Source organism: Rhinolophus ferrumequinum, chromosome 2 (assembly GCF_004115265.2).
Source record: "Rhinolophus ferrumequinum isolate MPI-CBG mRhiFer1 chromosome 2, mRhiFer1_v1.p, whole genome shotgun sequence".
NCBI classification, from domain to species: Eukaryota; Metazoa; Chordata; class Mammalia; order Chiroptera; family Rhinolophidae; genus Rhinolophus; species Rhinolophus ferrumequinum.
In genome coordinates, this window is record NC_046285.1 from 51089809 (window position 1) to 51107420 (window position 17612).

The window sequence follows — 17612 nt, forward strand, 5'->3', positions numbered from 1 at the left end:
GTCTTGGACACAATCCCCTCTTGCAATTTATTGAAGATCTAAAAGTACAAATATATTTGTATAGGGACATTACTTATTGTCTTGGTTGTAAGAAACTAAAGACAACCAAAACAAATGTTTCTATGGAAGTATAAATGACAGCACACCCAGGCAATAGTGTACAATGAAGCTGTTAAGGAATAAATTTGATCTATAGTTTGAAAACTATTTATATAAAGTGAAAAAAGCAAGTTGCAAAACAGAATGATGCCATTTTGTTAAAAGATACATAGGCACATATATAGGATGAGTATATGTGTATATATATATGTACACATATATTAATATTTGTATAGGACATATTGGACAGATACATCAAATTGTTATAAATAGCTTTTCCTGGGGAGTTAGGAGACTTACTTCTTGGTGGTTTAAACAATTCTGAACACTGTTTTCCCAACTGTTAAGTATGTATAAAAATTCCCCCCCCACTAGAAGATACAGAGTGCAGAGTCCGAGCAAATATTAAAAAACACCATTTCTGTAGTTTGTACTGTCCTAGAGAGACAAATTTCCCTACTGTAAGGTTAGCAACTGTGATACACAAGCCTGAAAAAGTTAGCATTTACCTACAAATACCAATTAACTTACAAATATAGATGTAGCACTTCAAAAAACAATTGATAAATTGAATATGGCATACAGTAAAACTGTAGCATGATATGAGGAAGTAGGAAGTTTTACACAATTCACATTTAGTGATCTGTGATGTAATTCATTATTTTCACAGGCTAAAGGAGAAAAAGCATGGCATCATCAAGTACTGAAAAGCCTGTTAATAAAACTCAGCTTTCCTGTGTTTAAATCTTAGAAAACTAGGAATAAATAAAATTTCCTTCACTTAGTAAAGAATATCTGTCAGAAACCAATAGCAGTTCCAGGTTTAAGAGGATGAAGTAAGCACATGGAATCTCTTCTTCCTCTGACCAAACCCATAGAAATTATGAAAAATATATGAAAAACACGTATGTATCTCCATACTCAAAAACAAGGCAGAAAATAGTGGGAAGGTCCAGAGGTCAGCCCCATTGGCAGGAAGAAGATTAGTGCAGGACAGTGGTTCCCCACAGCGAGTCCCATTTCTTGAGATGGTGGAGATAGGGAGAAAAGGGGAGACCCATAGTAAAAGACTGATCAGTGGGGAATCTCAACAAAAGCACCTCTCCCTTCTTGTGTCACATATCTGTAAGGAGGATGTCTGCTATCAAGCTGAAATTCTCACCCTCCACCCACTTCCACTGAGATAAAATTGACATACAGCACTGAACTTCTAAGAACAGCAGATTGGTGGGGAGAGACAGGACATTTCCGCCTCCCCCTCCCCCTGTTCCATTGTAACAAATGGCAAGAATGAGGAACATCCATTTCCCGAAGAACAGATTTCGGGATTCTTCACATCTCCAATCCCACTGGAAATAGTTCAAGGCAGAGCAGCAGCTACTGCACATCATAGCCCTCTCCTCACCCGTCAGGTAACCGAGTAGAGAGCCCAGAATCCATCACCAACCACCTGAGGAAAGCCAGCACAATGAAAGAGACAAATTCAACAAAAGGACTAAACCTAAGGAACCAGAAGTGATAGAGCAGTCAGGAATCAGTGTAGGGCAGTGGGCACGGTAGGTGCCCCCTTCCTTGACTGCTGCAGCATTAGCCAGTGTGAAGTTCCATGGTGTGCTGAGGGCTGGCTTTCTCTAATGTGACTGCACGTTCTGCTCAGTGCGGTGGGTTTATCAAGAGCCAGTTGTGTTTATTCCGGTTTGCTTAGACAATTTACTTACTCCAATTTGTCCTATACAAGTATTAGTATATGTGCACATGTATATTGTGTTTCATAATTAACTACCTTATGACGCAGCAGTTCCACTCCTAGGTATCTATCCAAAGAAAGCCAAAACACTAATTTGAACAAATGTATGCACCCCTATGTTTATTGCAGCGCTATTCACAATAGCCAAGATATGGCAACAACTGAAATGCCCATCAATAGACGATTAGATAAAGAAACGGGTACATTTATACAGTGGAGTATTACTCGGCCATAAAAAACAATGAAATCTTACTATTTCCGATGACATGGATGGACCTAGAGGATATAATGCTAAGTGAAATAAGTCGGACTGAGAAAGACAAATACCATATGATCTCCCTTATATGTGGACTCTAACGAACAGAATAAATGAGCAAACAAAACAGAAATAGACTCAGATATAGGAAAAAAAAGCTGTTGGTTGCTAGATGGGAGGGGAGAGGGAATGGGGGAGAAGGTAAAAGGATTAGAAAGAGCAAATTAGTAGACACAATATAGTCATGGGGATGTGAAATGTAGTGTGGGGGGTGTAATCAGCAATGTAAAGGTCATGTAAGGTGCCACTTGAGGACTGGACTTTTTGAGGGGATCACTTCATAGACTGTGTAGATGCCTGACTACTGTGCTGTAACCTGAAGCTGAAGTAGAATAATATTGTATGTCAACTGTAATTTTATTTATATATATATACACACACACATATATATACACACACATGCACCCAGTCACGGAAGGTGGAGTATAGCATAAGGAAGATAGTCAAGGGTATTGTAACAGTTACATGTGATGTCAGAAGGCTAGTAGCTTGGGGGAGGGGCTTATCACTCTGAGGTGTGAAATGTCTAACTGTTATGTTGCTTTGTACACCTGAAACTAATAAAAAAAGTAAAAATAAAATGATTTTATTAACTATTGCATAAATTGATGAAATACAAGTGTAAAAAGAAAATCACTCCCTTCCAAACTAAGTTGGATGCTTGGCAATGACAGTAGTGAGTTGCTGAAAAATTTAAAAACTTGAGGGAGGATATGAAAATCCAGGATTCTGTATTCAGATTAACTGTATGTTTTGGAAGGAAAAAATAGATTCGTATATCACAATAGATTCTAGATAGATTAAAAATTTAATAAGTGCAGACACAAAAACTTGTACACAAATGTTCATAGCATCATTATTCATAATAGCCAAAAAGTAGAAACAACCTAAACATCCAGGAACTGATGAATGAATAAGTAGAATTTGATATATCTATACAGTGGAGTATTATTGAGCCATCAAAAGGAATGGAGTACTGATACATGTTTCATTGTGGGTGAACCTTGAAAACATGCTAAGTGAAAGATGCCAGATTCAAAAGGTCCACACCATATACCTTATGATTCTATTGATTTGAAATATCCACAGTAGGCAAATCCAGAGATAGAAAGATTAATGGTTGCCAGGGGCTGGGGGCAGAGGGGAACGAGGCGTGACTGCTAACAGGTACAAAGTTTCGTTGTGGAGTAATGCAAATGTTCTGGAATTAGGTAATAATTGCACAACTCTGAGTATGCAAAGTCACTGAATTGTATATTTTAAGAGGTTGAATTTTGTGGTGTGTATCAGTTCAATAGAGCTGTTAAACAAATATGAGACCATTTTTATAATCTCATGTTGCTAAGACATTTTAAAGCATGATAGGAAACTCAGAAGCAATAAAAATACACCAATTTGACTTCCTAAGCATTAAAATCGTGTGTGTGTGTGTGTGTGTGTATAACAAGTCATAAGTGAAAATTTGAAATTTTAGATCTGCATGTCCTTCGACCCAGAATTTTGACTTTTAGCAAGTGTTCTGGGGAAACAATAGAACAAGGATGTATCAAAGGTTTTAATTGTGACACTATTTAGAGAGCTAAACATTAACAACTTAAATGGTCATCAATGGGGAATTGGTGAAAATACGGCATACCCATTTGATGGACTAGTAGATTGTTTTGAATTGACTTAGGAAAAAAATATAACATGATGTATTGACTAGGAAAATGCAGCTTCAAGAAGAGTAAGTATAGTCTGCTACTTACGTGTTTAAGAAATACATGTTCACAGGGGCATAAAAGTTCTAAAGGAATTATGGGGTGACCGCTACTTTAATGTTTACGGTCATGTATTAGGAAACAAAAACACTTCTACTTAAAGCTTGTTCCTGTTTCAATTGTATAAAAATGTTCAACTCTGTTTTCTTCTAGACTATTAGTGTGTTATTTTTCCATTTAGCTGGGGAAAACTAAAGATGGGTCCCTACCTCATTCTTTACACCAAAATGAATTCCAATTGTGAATAAATGATTTAGTCGTTAGCACTAATATTATTTATTGATTGATTCATCTTTTCCCCATGGTTATGAGATGCCACCTGCCATTGGGTCTCTTTCTGGACTTGGTTTCTCTATTTCTATGCTAGCACTATTCTGTTTTAATCACTGTAGATTTATGATTTGATGGGACTAGGCTCTCCTCTTCCTCTCTTGCCCCTTAGTCACCTTTTCACTTAATCCTTTTAAAAAATTTCTAGGAATTTCTCACATTTTTGTCCCAAGATGAATTTTATATATTTTTTTCAATTAAAAAAGCATATAAACCATAGCTTTTGATTGGTATTGCATTACATTTATAGATTAACTTAGGGAAAAATTACATTCATTGCGATACTTGTTTTCCTGTCTAAAAACAAAGAATTAATCCATTTATTTTACCTATACTCCTTACTAGAATTTTATAGTGATTTTTACTTAGGTTTTGCACATTCCTTAAGTTTATTCTTAGATATTTCATGCCTTCCTGATTTTTGATCTTGACACGTGCACTGTATTTTGTTGGAGAACCAAGTGGGTACATTTCTTATGTGCACAACACAGTGAACCCCATTCCACATTCAGGGTGGGATGTTGCTTCAAGAAAACATTGTCTGACACAGTTGGTTTAACGTGAAGAGTAACGTCTAAAGTAACACCTCAGGTTTTATTTTTCATATTGTTGCCTTTTGTACTTGCACGATAGACTATGGTTTGAACTCTGGTTTTTTTCCTAATGTTTTATCCTTTGTTTCTTGGTCATGTTGAAATTTTAGTACTTTTGAAGTAAATTGTATTCCAAATGCAGTTTTCTTTTTTGATTCGTTAGTTTGGCAAAAGGAAGTGGGTAAAGAATAATGGATTTAACTTTCGTTTTAAGTCTGTCTGCTGCGTAATTCTTGGCCCACAGGTATTACGAGGGAAAAGTAAAGTGAACATCCAAGTTGTTTCTGTAGAGAAAAGATAATAGGGGAGGGAGATGAGGGTAAGGGGGATCAAATATATGGTGATGGAAGGAGAACTGACTCTGGGTGGTGAACACACAATGGGATTTATAGATGATGTAATACAGAATTGTACACCTGAAATCTGCAATTTTACTAACAATTGTGACCTCAATAAACTTCAAAAGAAAAAAAATAAAAATTAAAAAATTAAAAAAAAAAGATAATAGGAATTTCTTGCTTTCGAAGTGGCAGAGCATAAGAGCTAACTGCTCGGTTTCTGTGGTCATGTGACCTACAATCAGAGTCTTAGTTCTGTCATATGCTAGTTAAGGGTCCTTGTGGAAGTTACTTAATCTTCTGAAACTTCTTGTCTCCATTTGTAAAGCAGGGATACTGTCTAACACACAAGGTAGTTGTAAGGCTGAAGTGAGATATGCTAGTGCTTGGCTTATGGAAAGTGCTCTTTAACTGTCGTTTCCTTTGGGTCCCAGTGAGTTCATGTTGTGCATCAGGGACATGTTGTCATCTAGGGTTCTCCGTGAAGATCTAGCTGGGGCCTTTGTACTGCAGTAGGAATCCATGTTTATCATCTGCAAGTGGACACAAAAGTACAGATAAGAGGGAAAAAATATAACAACTTGTAATCCCCAAACTACTACCATCCAGAAATAACATTGGTAATAAGGACGTCTCTGCCACAATACTGATTTGGATTTGGAGCCCATATCCCCATGATAGACAAGACTGCTTTCTTATTTGGGAAGTCTCAGTTAAGGTTGCTGGGCCTAAAGTTTAATCTTTTGTTATTAGGGGTGTTATATTTATACAAAATTTGTTACTTAAATGCAGTTTCTCAAATATTGGGATTCTTTATCTTCTATTTGGATCCATTCTCCTATGTAGATACAAGGCTATGCATAGATAACTGTAAGATATGCTATAGTAAACACTATAGGCAAATTCATGTTCTATTCATATTTGGGGTTTAGAAACCCCAAATCTATCACCTACTCTGATTAAGCTGGAACATGGGACTCCCTTTCTGTAAGCCTAAAACCTAGACCAGAACCAGGCACTAGCAGACAACTCTTCTGTTTACTGTACCTGAACCTTTGCTCTTATCTTAAGCCTTTCCAATTGCAAGCCACTCTGGTGGGAGACTAACAGGAGGAAAAATACGGTTTTCACACCTTTTTCTTCCCCACCCCCATACAAAACACTCCATTCCGAGGACAGTCACTTTATTGTGCTCCTTCCTGTCCATTTTGTATTGATGTGTAGCAGAGGCCATTCTTGAAGTTAGAAAGGGAGCTGGGTAAAATAAATGGCTACAGTCCTCATTTTCCCCCATCTTAACCTAGTAGACTTACCTGTCAGACTGATGGTTAGCCAGGCTATTACTCTCTCCATTCAGCATCAGTGAATAAACAGTCCAGGTCATGTCTGCACTTTTATTAGCCTCTAAGCCTTCCCTCAGTTTTTTTTTTTTTATATTTACTTAGAAATAATGTCCTGTTTTTATTTCCTAGGGTCTTTGTAGGTATGTTTCTTTAGTGGGTCTTCCTGGAAGCCATATAAAGTGCATATATATATATTATCTAAATTGACTTGAAGACTATGCTGTATTCTGGCCGAGAAGTCACCTTTTAATTGTCTCCCCTCTTAAACTAGGCCTCATCAGCTGTTATACAGTTAAACTCACCTCAGTGTTACTCAGAGTATAATAACTCAAATTGTGTGATATTAAAAATGCCTTAGGATTTGTCACTTGCTGTGAGAAATCACACACCTTTACCAAGTAATACTTTGACAGCAATCTCAACAGTGAATACCCTCTAATTGTGATTTTTAAAAAGATAATTCCTTCGGTTATCAATTGTAACAGACACATTTACTCAGGTGATTAAGCCTTTTAGATTTCACTCTTTAGGAGACGGGATTCTTCTCCAAGGTTAAGCTACTGAAAGACGTCAATCTTTAGTTTTAGCGAGCCATTCCCTGTCTAACAGTGCATCCGTAGCTTAGAAATCCAATGTGAAATGGTGCCTTAGAGCATTTCTCTCTAAATTGGAATGGTAAGGGCCTGATTCATTTTATTTTTTTAATAAAAGATAACCCTTAAAAGATTATAGTATAATTATGTATAATATCGGTTAAATGTGTGTTAAGTATTATGTATAGGTTAAGTATTGGGAGAATGATTTTGCTGAAAATGTTTTAGCTATCTTAATTTTTCTTTATTTAAGGATTCCTAGATGAGGTTATGAAGAAGTATGGCAGTTTGGTCCCACTCAGTGAAAAAGATGTCCTTGGAAGATTAAAAGATGTCTTTAATGAAGACTTTTCTAATAGGTTTGTCAATAATGCTTAAGTTAAGCCCTTGAAAATAAAACTTACATGACTTTTCTCTTGATTAAAAAAAAAGATACTTAGCTATAAATTGAGTAGAACTCATGGTTTTTACTTTTATTTCAAAATCTTTCTGTTTCAGAAAACCATTTATCAATAGGGAAATAACAAACTATCGGGCCAGACATCAAAAATGCAACTTCCGTGTCTTCTACAACAAGCACATGCTGGATATGGATGACCTGGCGACGCTGGATGGTCAGAATTGGCTGAACGACCAGGTTAGTGTACTGTAGGTTCTCATCGCAGAAAAGTTGCCGAGAATGTTGAACAGTACAATATAATTAATAACCTCTGGGTTGGCCCAGTTATCTTTTGGAATCAAGAGTTCTTTATTCCTTACTGAAGTGACTCATTCACTAACCCTACTATCCAAAAGCTTGGATTACTGTTAGCGGTATCAGTATGTTATTCATTCTGAGTGGGATGTTGTGAATTGTATAGGGTTAGTAAGCTGGTTTTATGTTGACTTTTTATAGGTCATTAATATGTACGGTGAGCTGATAATGGATGCAGTCCCAGAAAAAGTAAGTGAAAACTACTCTTCTTTAGGAGAGAAAGAGAGTCCGTGTGTCATAAAAAGAAGTTTTTTGTTGTTGTTGTTTTAACTTTATGTAATTATTTGATATTCCTTAAATTTTAAAAAAGGGTTAGATTTTCTCTTGATCATGTATTAGGCTTGGGCATACGTTCCATAAAATCACTTCTGCACAAGAAAGTCATTGTGCCAACATTTTCCTGCTTCTTTGTTTCAGAGTGGGTATGTTGATACTTGGAGGAAGTTTTTTCTTTTAGTGAGACATGCACAAAAGGGACTAATTGCTTTAAACTTTTAAATTGAACTTAGTCTTACTCTCTTTAAAAATGTGGTAAAGTAGTATTTATCTTCCCTTTCTCTTGGATGAATGTTTGATATTCAGTTCAAATACAAACTAACCCCCCTTAAACTATAAAATTCCCTTAATTCCCTTTCTTTCTTAGTACTCAACTTGCCTGATGGGCAGCCTTTGCTTTCAACAAGCAAAATCTTTCCAAGTACTTTATAAACTTTTATAAATCTAATAAACAGGAAAATGTAAGGAATCTCAGATTCCAACACCATTTATGAATATAGACAAAATATCTTATAGCTGGCTACTTAAAAATCACAAATCTGTTATATATTTTAAATTGGGATCATGAGGCAATTCTGTCTGATTCTCTATTATGTGAAATTCTCTTAATCATTTGGAAAATTTCAATCTAAATACATACAGTTGATTTTTAACATGAAAGCATTACTTTCAAAAAGGGTATAATTTACCTCTTTACCGCTACATTTAATTCTGAACCTTTACTGGATTGAAATGGCACTGACTAAGGCCGTGGTTCTCAAAGTACAGTTAGTCCTCAGACCAAGAGCTTCAGCATTATCTGGGAACTTACTAAACATGCCAGGTTTTGGACTCCAACCCACAACTACTGAACCACAAACTGGAGGTGGGGCTCAGAATCTGTGTGAACAAGCATTCCATATTCTGATGCATCTAACGTTTGAAAATTGCTGCTCTAGAGATAGCTACTAAAAGCTCATTTTTATTGACCTCTTATGCTACATGGTTCTCAAAACAATGGGCATGGGAATCCTCTGAAAGGTTGATAAAACCAGTTTGCTGAGCCCTGCTGTCAGACTTTGTGCTGTAGTAGGTCTGGGGTAGAGCTTCAGAATTTGCATTTTAGAAAGTTCCCCGGTGATGCTGATCCTGCAGTCTGCTGATCACCTCCTGAGAACCTCAACACTAAGAGAACAATTTTATCATCTCAAGTGAGGTAAACTTACTGAGTAAACACTTTAAGACCACAACGGTTCCTGTCTCAGGTGAGCTGATACTAATTTATAAGCCAGAAATTTGAAGCCAGGGATGCAGGACATGATGCTCCATATGATCAGAGTAATTCTTGCAGTGCTAGAAATGATCACATGAAGGTCTTTCTATATGTATAGTTGTTACAAGATTCTAAATTCACATCCTTTACATGGGGTTAGTTTTGTGGTCCATATCCCTGGAGTTCAGGAAATCATTACCTCATTCTTCCATAGCCTTTTTCAACTTTGTCACCTGATTTGGAGAGATTTTGTTAGGTTGCTTCTCTACTTAATTGGATTCAGGTAATTGATTTACTGCCCATTCCAGTTCTAACTGTAGACCACAGCTATAAGGTCATTCTAATGAAAACTTTGAACAGAATCTTCTGTGATCCATGTAGTGTATTTTGTATATTTTGGTTATTATTTTAAAGAAGAAACTTTCCCTCACCTTTTTGTCTATTTTATATTCAGGGTTTTTAAATTTCCATTTTCTTTGGAAGTTAAATATAATCTGGGTGCTTGTATTTGATGTCTCTTCTAGGTTCACTTCTTCAACAGCTTTTTTCATAGACAGCTGGTAACCAAAGGATATAATGGAGTGAAGAGATGGACTAAAAAGGTATTCTCTTTATTTCTTTTTATTCTAAATTTGAAAAGAAGATGATAAGCCACTTTGAGTGGAAGGCTAAGAACTTTAATACCAGTATGTTAATTAGAAACAGACTCCTTAATGTGACAGTTGTTTTTTATTGTTTGTTTTAAATCTTGTTTGAAAGACAAGGCACTAGTAAAATTGTTCTGTCCAATTGATTGGAACATGCTATGACAGAGCACTGGGCAAGAAGTTAATGGTTCCTGCGTAGCTATTAGCTTAATGCGGAACTTGGCCAGGACACTTATCTGGACTGTAGATTGCTTATGTATAAAACATAATGATAAATCAGAGTCATCCCTAAAGTCCCATCCAACCTTAATTGATCTCTACATTCGTTGACTATGCCAAAAAATTATTTTAAAAGCCCATTTATATTCTCTTTTTGATATTTTGACAAAAATTACCAAAAGTTCAACTTCCACGGTCATAGATCTAGAGATACTATAACTTCTCACTTTTTATACTGGATGGGTTAGAGAAATTAAGAATGCCATATGTGAATTATATGGGAAGGAATAAAAGACTGGAACAAAAAAATTAAGAGCAAGTCTTGTCTGAAGAAGCTATGGAGGGAAATAACTTTTTGCAAAATACAAAAACACCTGATTAAACATTGCTGTATAGGTAATGCTCGTCTGTGCTAGGCATTTATCAATGCCAAGATAAATGAAATATGTTTGAAGAGTGCAAGTCTGGGAAACAGATATAATGAACTCAGGAATCAGACCTGGGTTCAGATCCCAGTTCAGCCACTTAACTACTTGTAAGAACTTGGGCAAATTACGTAATGCTTCTAAGCTTCAGTTTCCTCATCTGTAAAATAGGAATATGGATAGTATTTACCTTGTTGTGAGAATTAAATGAGATAATGCATGTAAACCACTAAGTACATGGTAAGCACACAGTAAGTGATAATCGTTATTATATTATGATGGTAGAAGCATAGGGGTAGGCTAGTGTAGCTGGAATACAGACAGCAAAGAAGAGTGGCAGGAAGTGGACCTGATCCAGAGATTTAGGGCCTTGAGGTCTAGGTTTTAAATTTTATCCTAAATGTATAGAAATCTATTGAAGGGGTTTAGGTGACATCATCTAATTTCTAGTCTTTACTTTAGCAGCACTGAAGAAGATGATGTGAGTGTGGGAGCAAAACTGATGTGGGTAGAATAGGAGGCCGTTACAGATTGATGGTATTTTGGATTAGAATGGTAGCAGGAGAGATGGGAGATGTACATAAGTATGAATGTGATCTAGGAAGTAAAATTAACAGGATTTGGTTGATGGGTTGGTTATGGGACGAAGGAGAAGGAAGTGTGAGAGATGACCTCCAGGTATGTAGCTTGTACCCCTGGATGGGCTGTGGTGGTGTTTATATTAGAAAAATTGATGACAACTAATTAGTAGGGGATTGGTCAAATTTAAAATATACATCCATTTAATATGATGCTACTTAACCAGGGAAAGTTATGTGGATGAGGAAAGGTGATCATATGTAACGTGGAGTACAGAAAGATTATAAATAGCATGGAAAAACACAGACATACCTTGAAGATATTGCAGGTTCGGTTCCAGACCACTGCAGTAGAGCAAATATGATGATAAAGTGATTTACATGATTTTTTGGGTATCCCAGTGCATATAGAAGTTATGTTTACAATATACTGTAGTTTATTGAGTGTGTAATAGCACTATGTCTAAAAAACAATGTACATACCTTAATTAAAAAATACTTTATTGCTAAAAAATGCTAACCATCATGTGAGCCAGTTGGAAAAATGGCACCTATAGACTTGCTCAATGCAGGTTTGCCACAAATCTTCAATTTGTTAAAACAATGCAATATCTGCAAAGCATAGTTACCATGTTTCCCCGAAAATAAGATCTAGCTGGACAATCAGCTCTAATGCGTCTTTCAGAGCAAAAATTAATATATTAAAAAATTATTATATTAAAATAAGACTGGGTCTTTATAATATCACATCACATCATATCACAACACAACATGACACCGGGTTTTATTTTTATATAATGTAAGACCGTGTCTTATATAATATAAGACTGTGTCTTATATTAATTTTTGCTCCAAAAGACGCATTAGAACTGATGGTCTGGATAAGTCTTATTTTCGGAGAAACACGGTATGTTTCCAGGAATTTATCCACCTCTAGATTGTCCGGTTTGTTGGCATATAATAGTAGTTATTCTCTTATAATCCTTTGTATTTCTGTGGTGTTCATTGTCACTTCTCTTTCATTTCTGATTTTATTTATTTGGGCCCTCTTTTTTTCTTGATGAATCTGGCTAAAGGTTTATCACTTTAAAAAGAACCAGCTCTTAGTTTCCTTTATTTTTTTCATCTCTATTTTCATCTCTATTTTCTTTCTTTTTTTTTTTTAATTAAAGTTTATTGGGGTGACAATTGTTAGTAAAGTTAGATAGATTTCAGGTGTACAATTCTGTACACATCATCTATAAATCCCATTGTGTTCACCACCCAGAGTTAGTTCTCCTTCCATCATCGTATATTTGATCCCTTTTACCCTCATCGACTACCCCCTCCCCCCTTACCCTCTGGTAACCACTAAACTATTGTCTGTGTCTGTGAGTTTTTGTTTCTCATTTGTTTGTCTTGTTCGTTTGTTGTTTTTGGTTTATATACCACTTGTCAGTGAAATCGTATGGTTCTCTGCTTTTTAATGTCTGACTTATTTTGCTTAGCATTATAATCTCAAGATCCATCCATGTTGTCATAAATGTTCCTATATCATCTTTTCTTACAGCCGCATAGTATTCCATTGTGTATATATACCACAACTTCTTTATCCATTCATCTACCGAAGGAAATTTTGGTTGTTTACATGTCTTGGCCACCGTAAATAAAGCTGCAATGAGCATTGGAGCACACGTGTCTTTATGGATAAATATTTTCAAATTTTTTGGGTAGATACCCAGGAGAGGGATTGCTGGGTCATATGGTAATTCTATTCGTAATTTTTTGAAGAACCTCAACACTGCCTTCCATAGCAGCTGCACCAGTCTGCATTCCCACCAACAGTATATGAGGGTTCCTTTTTCTCCACAGCCTCCCAACACTTGTTACTATTTGTCTTTTTGATGATAGCCATTCTAACTGGGGTGAGGTGATACCTCATTGTGGTTTTTATTTCCATTTCTCTGATGCTTAGCGATGTTGAGCATTTTTTCATATGTCTATTTGCCATTTGTATGTCCTTTTTGGAGAAATGTCTCTTTAGGTCCTCTGCCAATTTTTCAATTGGGTTGTTTGTTTTTTTGTTGTTGAGTTGCATGAGTTCCTTGTATATTTTGGAAATTAGCCCCTCATAGGAGGTATTGTTTACAAAAATCTTCTCCTGTTCAGTTGGTTGCCTCTTTATTTTGTCAATGGTTTCTTTTGCTGTGCAGAAGCTTTTAAGTTTGATATAGTCCCATTCATTTATTTTAGCTTTTACTTCCCTTGCCTTTGGTGTCAAATTCATAAAACGCTCTTTGAACCCAAGGTCCATAAGTTTAGTACCTATGTTTTCTTCTATGCAGTTTATTGTTTCAGGTCTTATGCTTAAATCTTTGATCCGTTTTGAATTAATTTTGGTACATGGTGACAGATAGCAGTCCAGTTTCATTCTTTTGCACGTAGCTTTCCAGTTCTCCCAGCACCATTTATTGAAGAGGCTGTCTTCTCTCCATTGTATGTTTTTTGCTTCTTTGTCAAAAATTATCTCTCCATATTTATGTGGTTTTATTTCTGAGTTCTCAGTTCTATTCCATTGGTCTATGTGTCTGTTTTTCTGCCAATACCATGCTGTTTTGATTATTGTTGCCCTGTAGTACAAGCTAAAGTCAGGGAGCTTTATTCTTTTTTCTTAAGATTGCTTTGGCTACTCGGGGTCTTTTGTGGTTCCAAACAAATCTGATGATTTTTTGTTCTATTCTTTAAAAAATGCCATTGGGATTTTGATGGGGATTGCATTAAATCTGTGTATTGCGTTGGGTAATATGGCCATTTTAACTATGTTGATTCTTCCAATCCATGAGCATGGAATGTCTTTTCATTTCTTTGTGTCCTCTTCAATTTCTTTTAAAAATGTCTTGTAGTTTTCAGCATATAGGTCTTTCACATCTTTGGTTAAGTTTATTCCTAGGTATATTATTCTTTTTGCTGCAATTGCAAAAGGAATAGTTTTTTTTATTTCTTTTTCTGAGATTTCATTGTTAGTATATAGGAATGCAATGGACTTTTGTCCATTGATTTTGTAGCCGGCAACTTTACTGTATTCGTTGATTGTTTCTAATAGCTTTTTGGTGGAGTCTTTAGGGTTTTCTATATATAGCATCATGTCATCTGCAAAGAGTGACAATTTAACTTCTTCATTCCCAATTTGGATGCCTTTTATTTTTCTCTCTTGCCTGATTGCTCTGGCGAGGACTTCCAACACTGTGTTGAAAAGCAGAGGGGATAGGGGACAGTCTTGTCGTGTTCCTGAACGTAGAGCAAAGGGCTTCAGTTTTTCGCCGTTAATTATGAGATTAGCTGAGGGTTTGTGATATATGGCCTTTGTTATGTTAAGGTATGTTTCTCTATTCCTATTTTATTAAGTGTTTTAATCATAAGTTGATGTTATATCTTGTCAAATGCTTTTTCTGCATCAACTAATATAATCATATGAATTTTGTCCTTTATTTTTGTTTATGTGATGTATCACATTGATGGATTTGTGGATGTTGAATCATCCTTGTGCCCTGGGGATGAACCCCACTTGGTCGTGATGAATAATCTTTTTAATGCATTGTTGCATTCGATTTGCTAGAATTTTGTTTAGGATTTTTGCATCTGTATTCATCAGAGATATTGGTCTGTAGTTCTCTTTTTTTGTGTTGTCCTTACCAGGTTTTGGTATCAGGGTAATGTTGGCCTCATAAAATGAATTAGGGAGTACTGTCTCTTCTATTTTTTGGAAGAGTTTGAGCAGGATTGATATTAGATCCTCTTTGAAAGTTTGGTAGAATTCACTAGTGAAGCCATCTGGTCCCGGACTTTTGCTTTTGGGAAGGTTTTGGATGACTGATTCAATTTCGTTACTAGTGATTGCTCTTTTTAGATTTTCCAGTTCTTCATGGTTCAGCGTAGGAAGGCTATATGTTTCTAAGAACTTATCCATTTCTTTTAGGTTACTGAATTTGGTGGCCTGTAGTCCTTCATAGTATTCTCGGATGATCCTTTGTTTTTCTGTGGCATCTGTGATAACCTCCCCTTTTTCATTTCTGATTTTGTTTATTAGTGTCTTCTCTCTTTTTATCTTAGCCTAGCCAAGGGTTTGTCAATTTTGTTAATCTTTTCAGCGAACCAGCTCTTTGTCACATTAATATTTTCTATTGTCTTTTTGTTCTCTATTTCATTTAGTTCTGCTCCGATTTTTATTATTTCCTTTCTTCTGCTGACCTTGGGTTTCATTTGTTCTTCTTTTTCTTGTTCTTTAAGGTGTAACATGAGGTTATTTATTTGGGATTTTTCTTGTTTCTTGAGATAGGTCTGTAATGGTATAAATTTCCCTCTTAAAACTGCTTTCGCTGCATCCCAAAAATTTTGGTAGGATGCATTCTTATTCTCATTTGTTTCTATGTATCTTTTGACCTCTCCTCTAATTTCTTCTTTGACCCGGTCATTCTTTAAAAGTGTGTTGTTTAATCTCCATGTATTTGGTTTTTCCTGCTTTCTTTTTGGAGTTGATATCCAATTTCAAAGCCTTGTGATCAGAGAATATGCTCGGTATGATTTCAATCTTCTTCAATTTGCTGTGGTTACTTTTATGTCCCAATATATGGTCTATCCTTGAGAATGTTCCATGCACACTAGAAAAACACGTATATTCTGATGTTTTAGGATGAAGTGCTCTATAAATGTCAATTATGTCCATTTCATCTAATGTGTCATTTAGGGCTGCTATTTCATTATTTATTTTCTGTTTGGATGATCTATCTATAGCTGTCAATGATGTATTTAGGTCCCCTAGTATAATTGTGTTTTGGTCAATTTCTCCCTTTAGTTCTGTTAGTAGTTGCTTGGTATATTTCGGTGCTCCCTGATTGGGGGCATAAATATTGATGACTATTATGTCTTCTTGTTGTATGTCTTCTTTACCATTATGAAATGTCCATCTTTGTCTCTTGTTACCTTTTTCACCCTGAAGTCTGTTTCATCTGATATCAATATGGATACACCTGATTTTCTCTGGATACCATTTGCTTGTCAATTTCCACCCTTTCACTTTGAGTCTGTGCTTGTCCTTGTAGCTGAGATGCGTCTCTTGGAGACAACATATGGTTGGGTTTAGTTTTTTTATCCAATCTGCTACTCTGTGCCTTTTTATTGGTGAGTTCAGTCCATTTACATTTAGGATGATTATTAATATGTGAGGATTTCCTATCATTCTATCTTTAGTTTTCTGGTAAGACTGTGTCTCCGTTGTTTCTTTGCCTTTTTGTTGTTGTCTATTATTTCTGTGTGGTGGTATTCTATGATGTTTCCCTTTGTTTCTTCTTTTATTACAGCATGTATTTCAGTTCTGGATTTTCTTTTTGAGTGGTTACCCTTGAGTTTATGTAAAAGAAAGTTTGATATTTAGTGTATTCCATTTTCTTCAGCATGCCTACTTTCTCCATTCCCATATTCCAGTTCAGGCCTTTACCTTTCCCCTTTTTATGTTTTGGTTGCCACAAATTGTCCCTGTTGATGGTGGTCGAATAGCCTCCGTTAGTATTTCTTGTAGTGCAGGTCGTTTATTAGAAAATTCCCTCAGCTTCTGTATGTTTGGAAAGGTCTTTATTCCTCCTTCATATCTAAAGGATATCTTTGCTGGGTATATTATTCTTGGCTCATAATTTCTCTGTTTCAATAGTTTGGATATTTGGTTCCACTCCTTCCTGGCTTGTAGAGTTTCTGGTGAGAAATCTGATGATAATCTAATGGGCTTTCCTTTGTAGGTTATCGTCTTCTTTTCCCTTGCTGCCTTGAGGATTCTTTCTTTGTTGTTGATTTTTGGCATCTTCAATACGATGTGCCTTGGAGAAGGCCTGTTGGGGTTGAGGTAATTAGGTATTCTATTTGCTTCTTGGATTTGAGGATCCAGTTCTGTCCTCAAGTTTGGAAAGTTCTCATCGACAATTTGTTTGAATATATTCTCTGTTCCCTCTCTCTTTCTTCTCCTTCTGGTATCCCCATTATTCTCATATTGGTCTTTCTGATAGAGTCAGAAAGTTCTTGTAGAGTTCTTTCATTTCTTTTAAATCTCAAGTCTCTTTCTTCTTTTATCTGTGTCATTTCCAGGTTTCTGTCTTCGATGTCACTGATTCTTTCCTCCATCTGGTCAGCTCTACTACCTAAGCTGGCTATTTCATTCTTAATTTCCTCTATTGAGTTCTTAATCTTCAGAAATTCTATTTGGTTCTTTTTTAAAATTTCAATCTCTTTGGTAAAATGTTTATGTTGTTCTTTGATTGTGTTTCTGAGTTCATTAAATTGCCTTTCTGTGTTTTCTTGCATCTCGTTGAGTTTTTT

General features: G+C 35.9%; 1 protein-coding gene across 4 annotated transcripts in view; it reads left to right on the forward strand.

The window, feature by feature from the left end:
* SENP5 (SUMO specific peptidase 5) overlaps positions 1-17612 on the forward strand; it is a 44253-nt gene that overhangs the window by 14441 nt on the left and 12200 nt on the right. For all 4 annotated transcript variants that reach the window (XM_033126183.1, XM_033126167.1, XM_033126159.1 and 1 more), the window contains 4 exons: positions 7373-7478; positions 7618-7756; positions 8015-8062; positions 9926-10003. In XM_033126183.1, coding sequence (XP_032982074.1) covers positions 7373-7478; positions 7618-7756; positions 8015-8062; positions 9926-10003 — 371 coding nt within the window. The remainder of the gene's footprint in view (positions 1-7372; positions 7479-7617; positions 7757-8014; positions 8063-9925; positions 10004-17612) is intronic.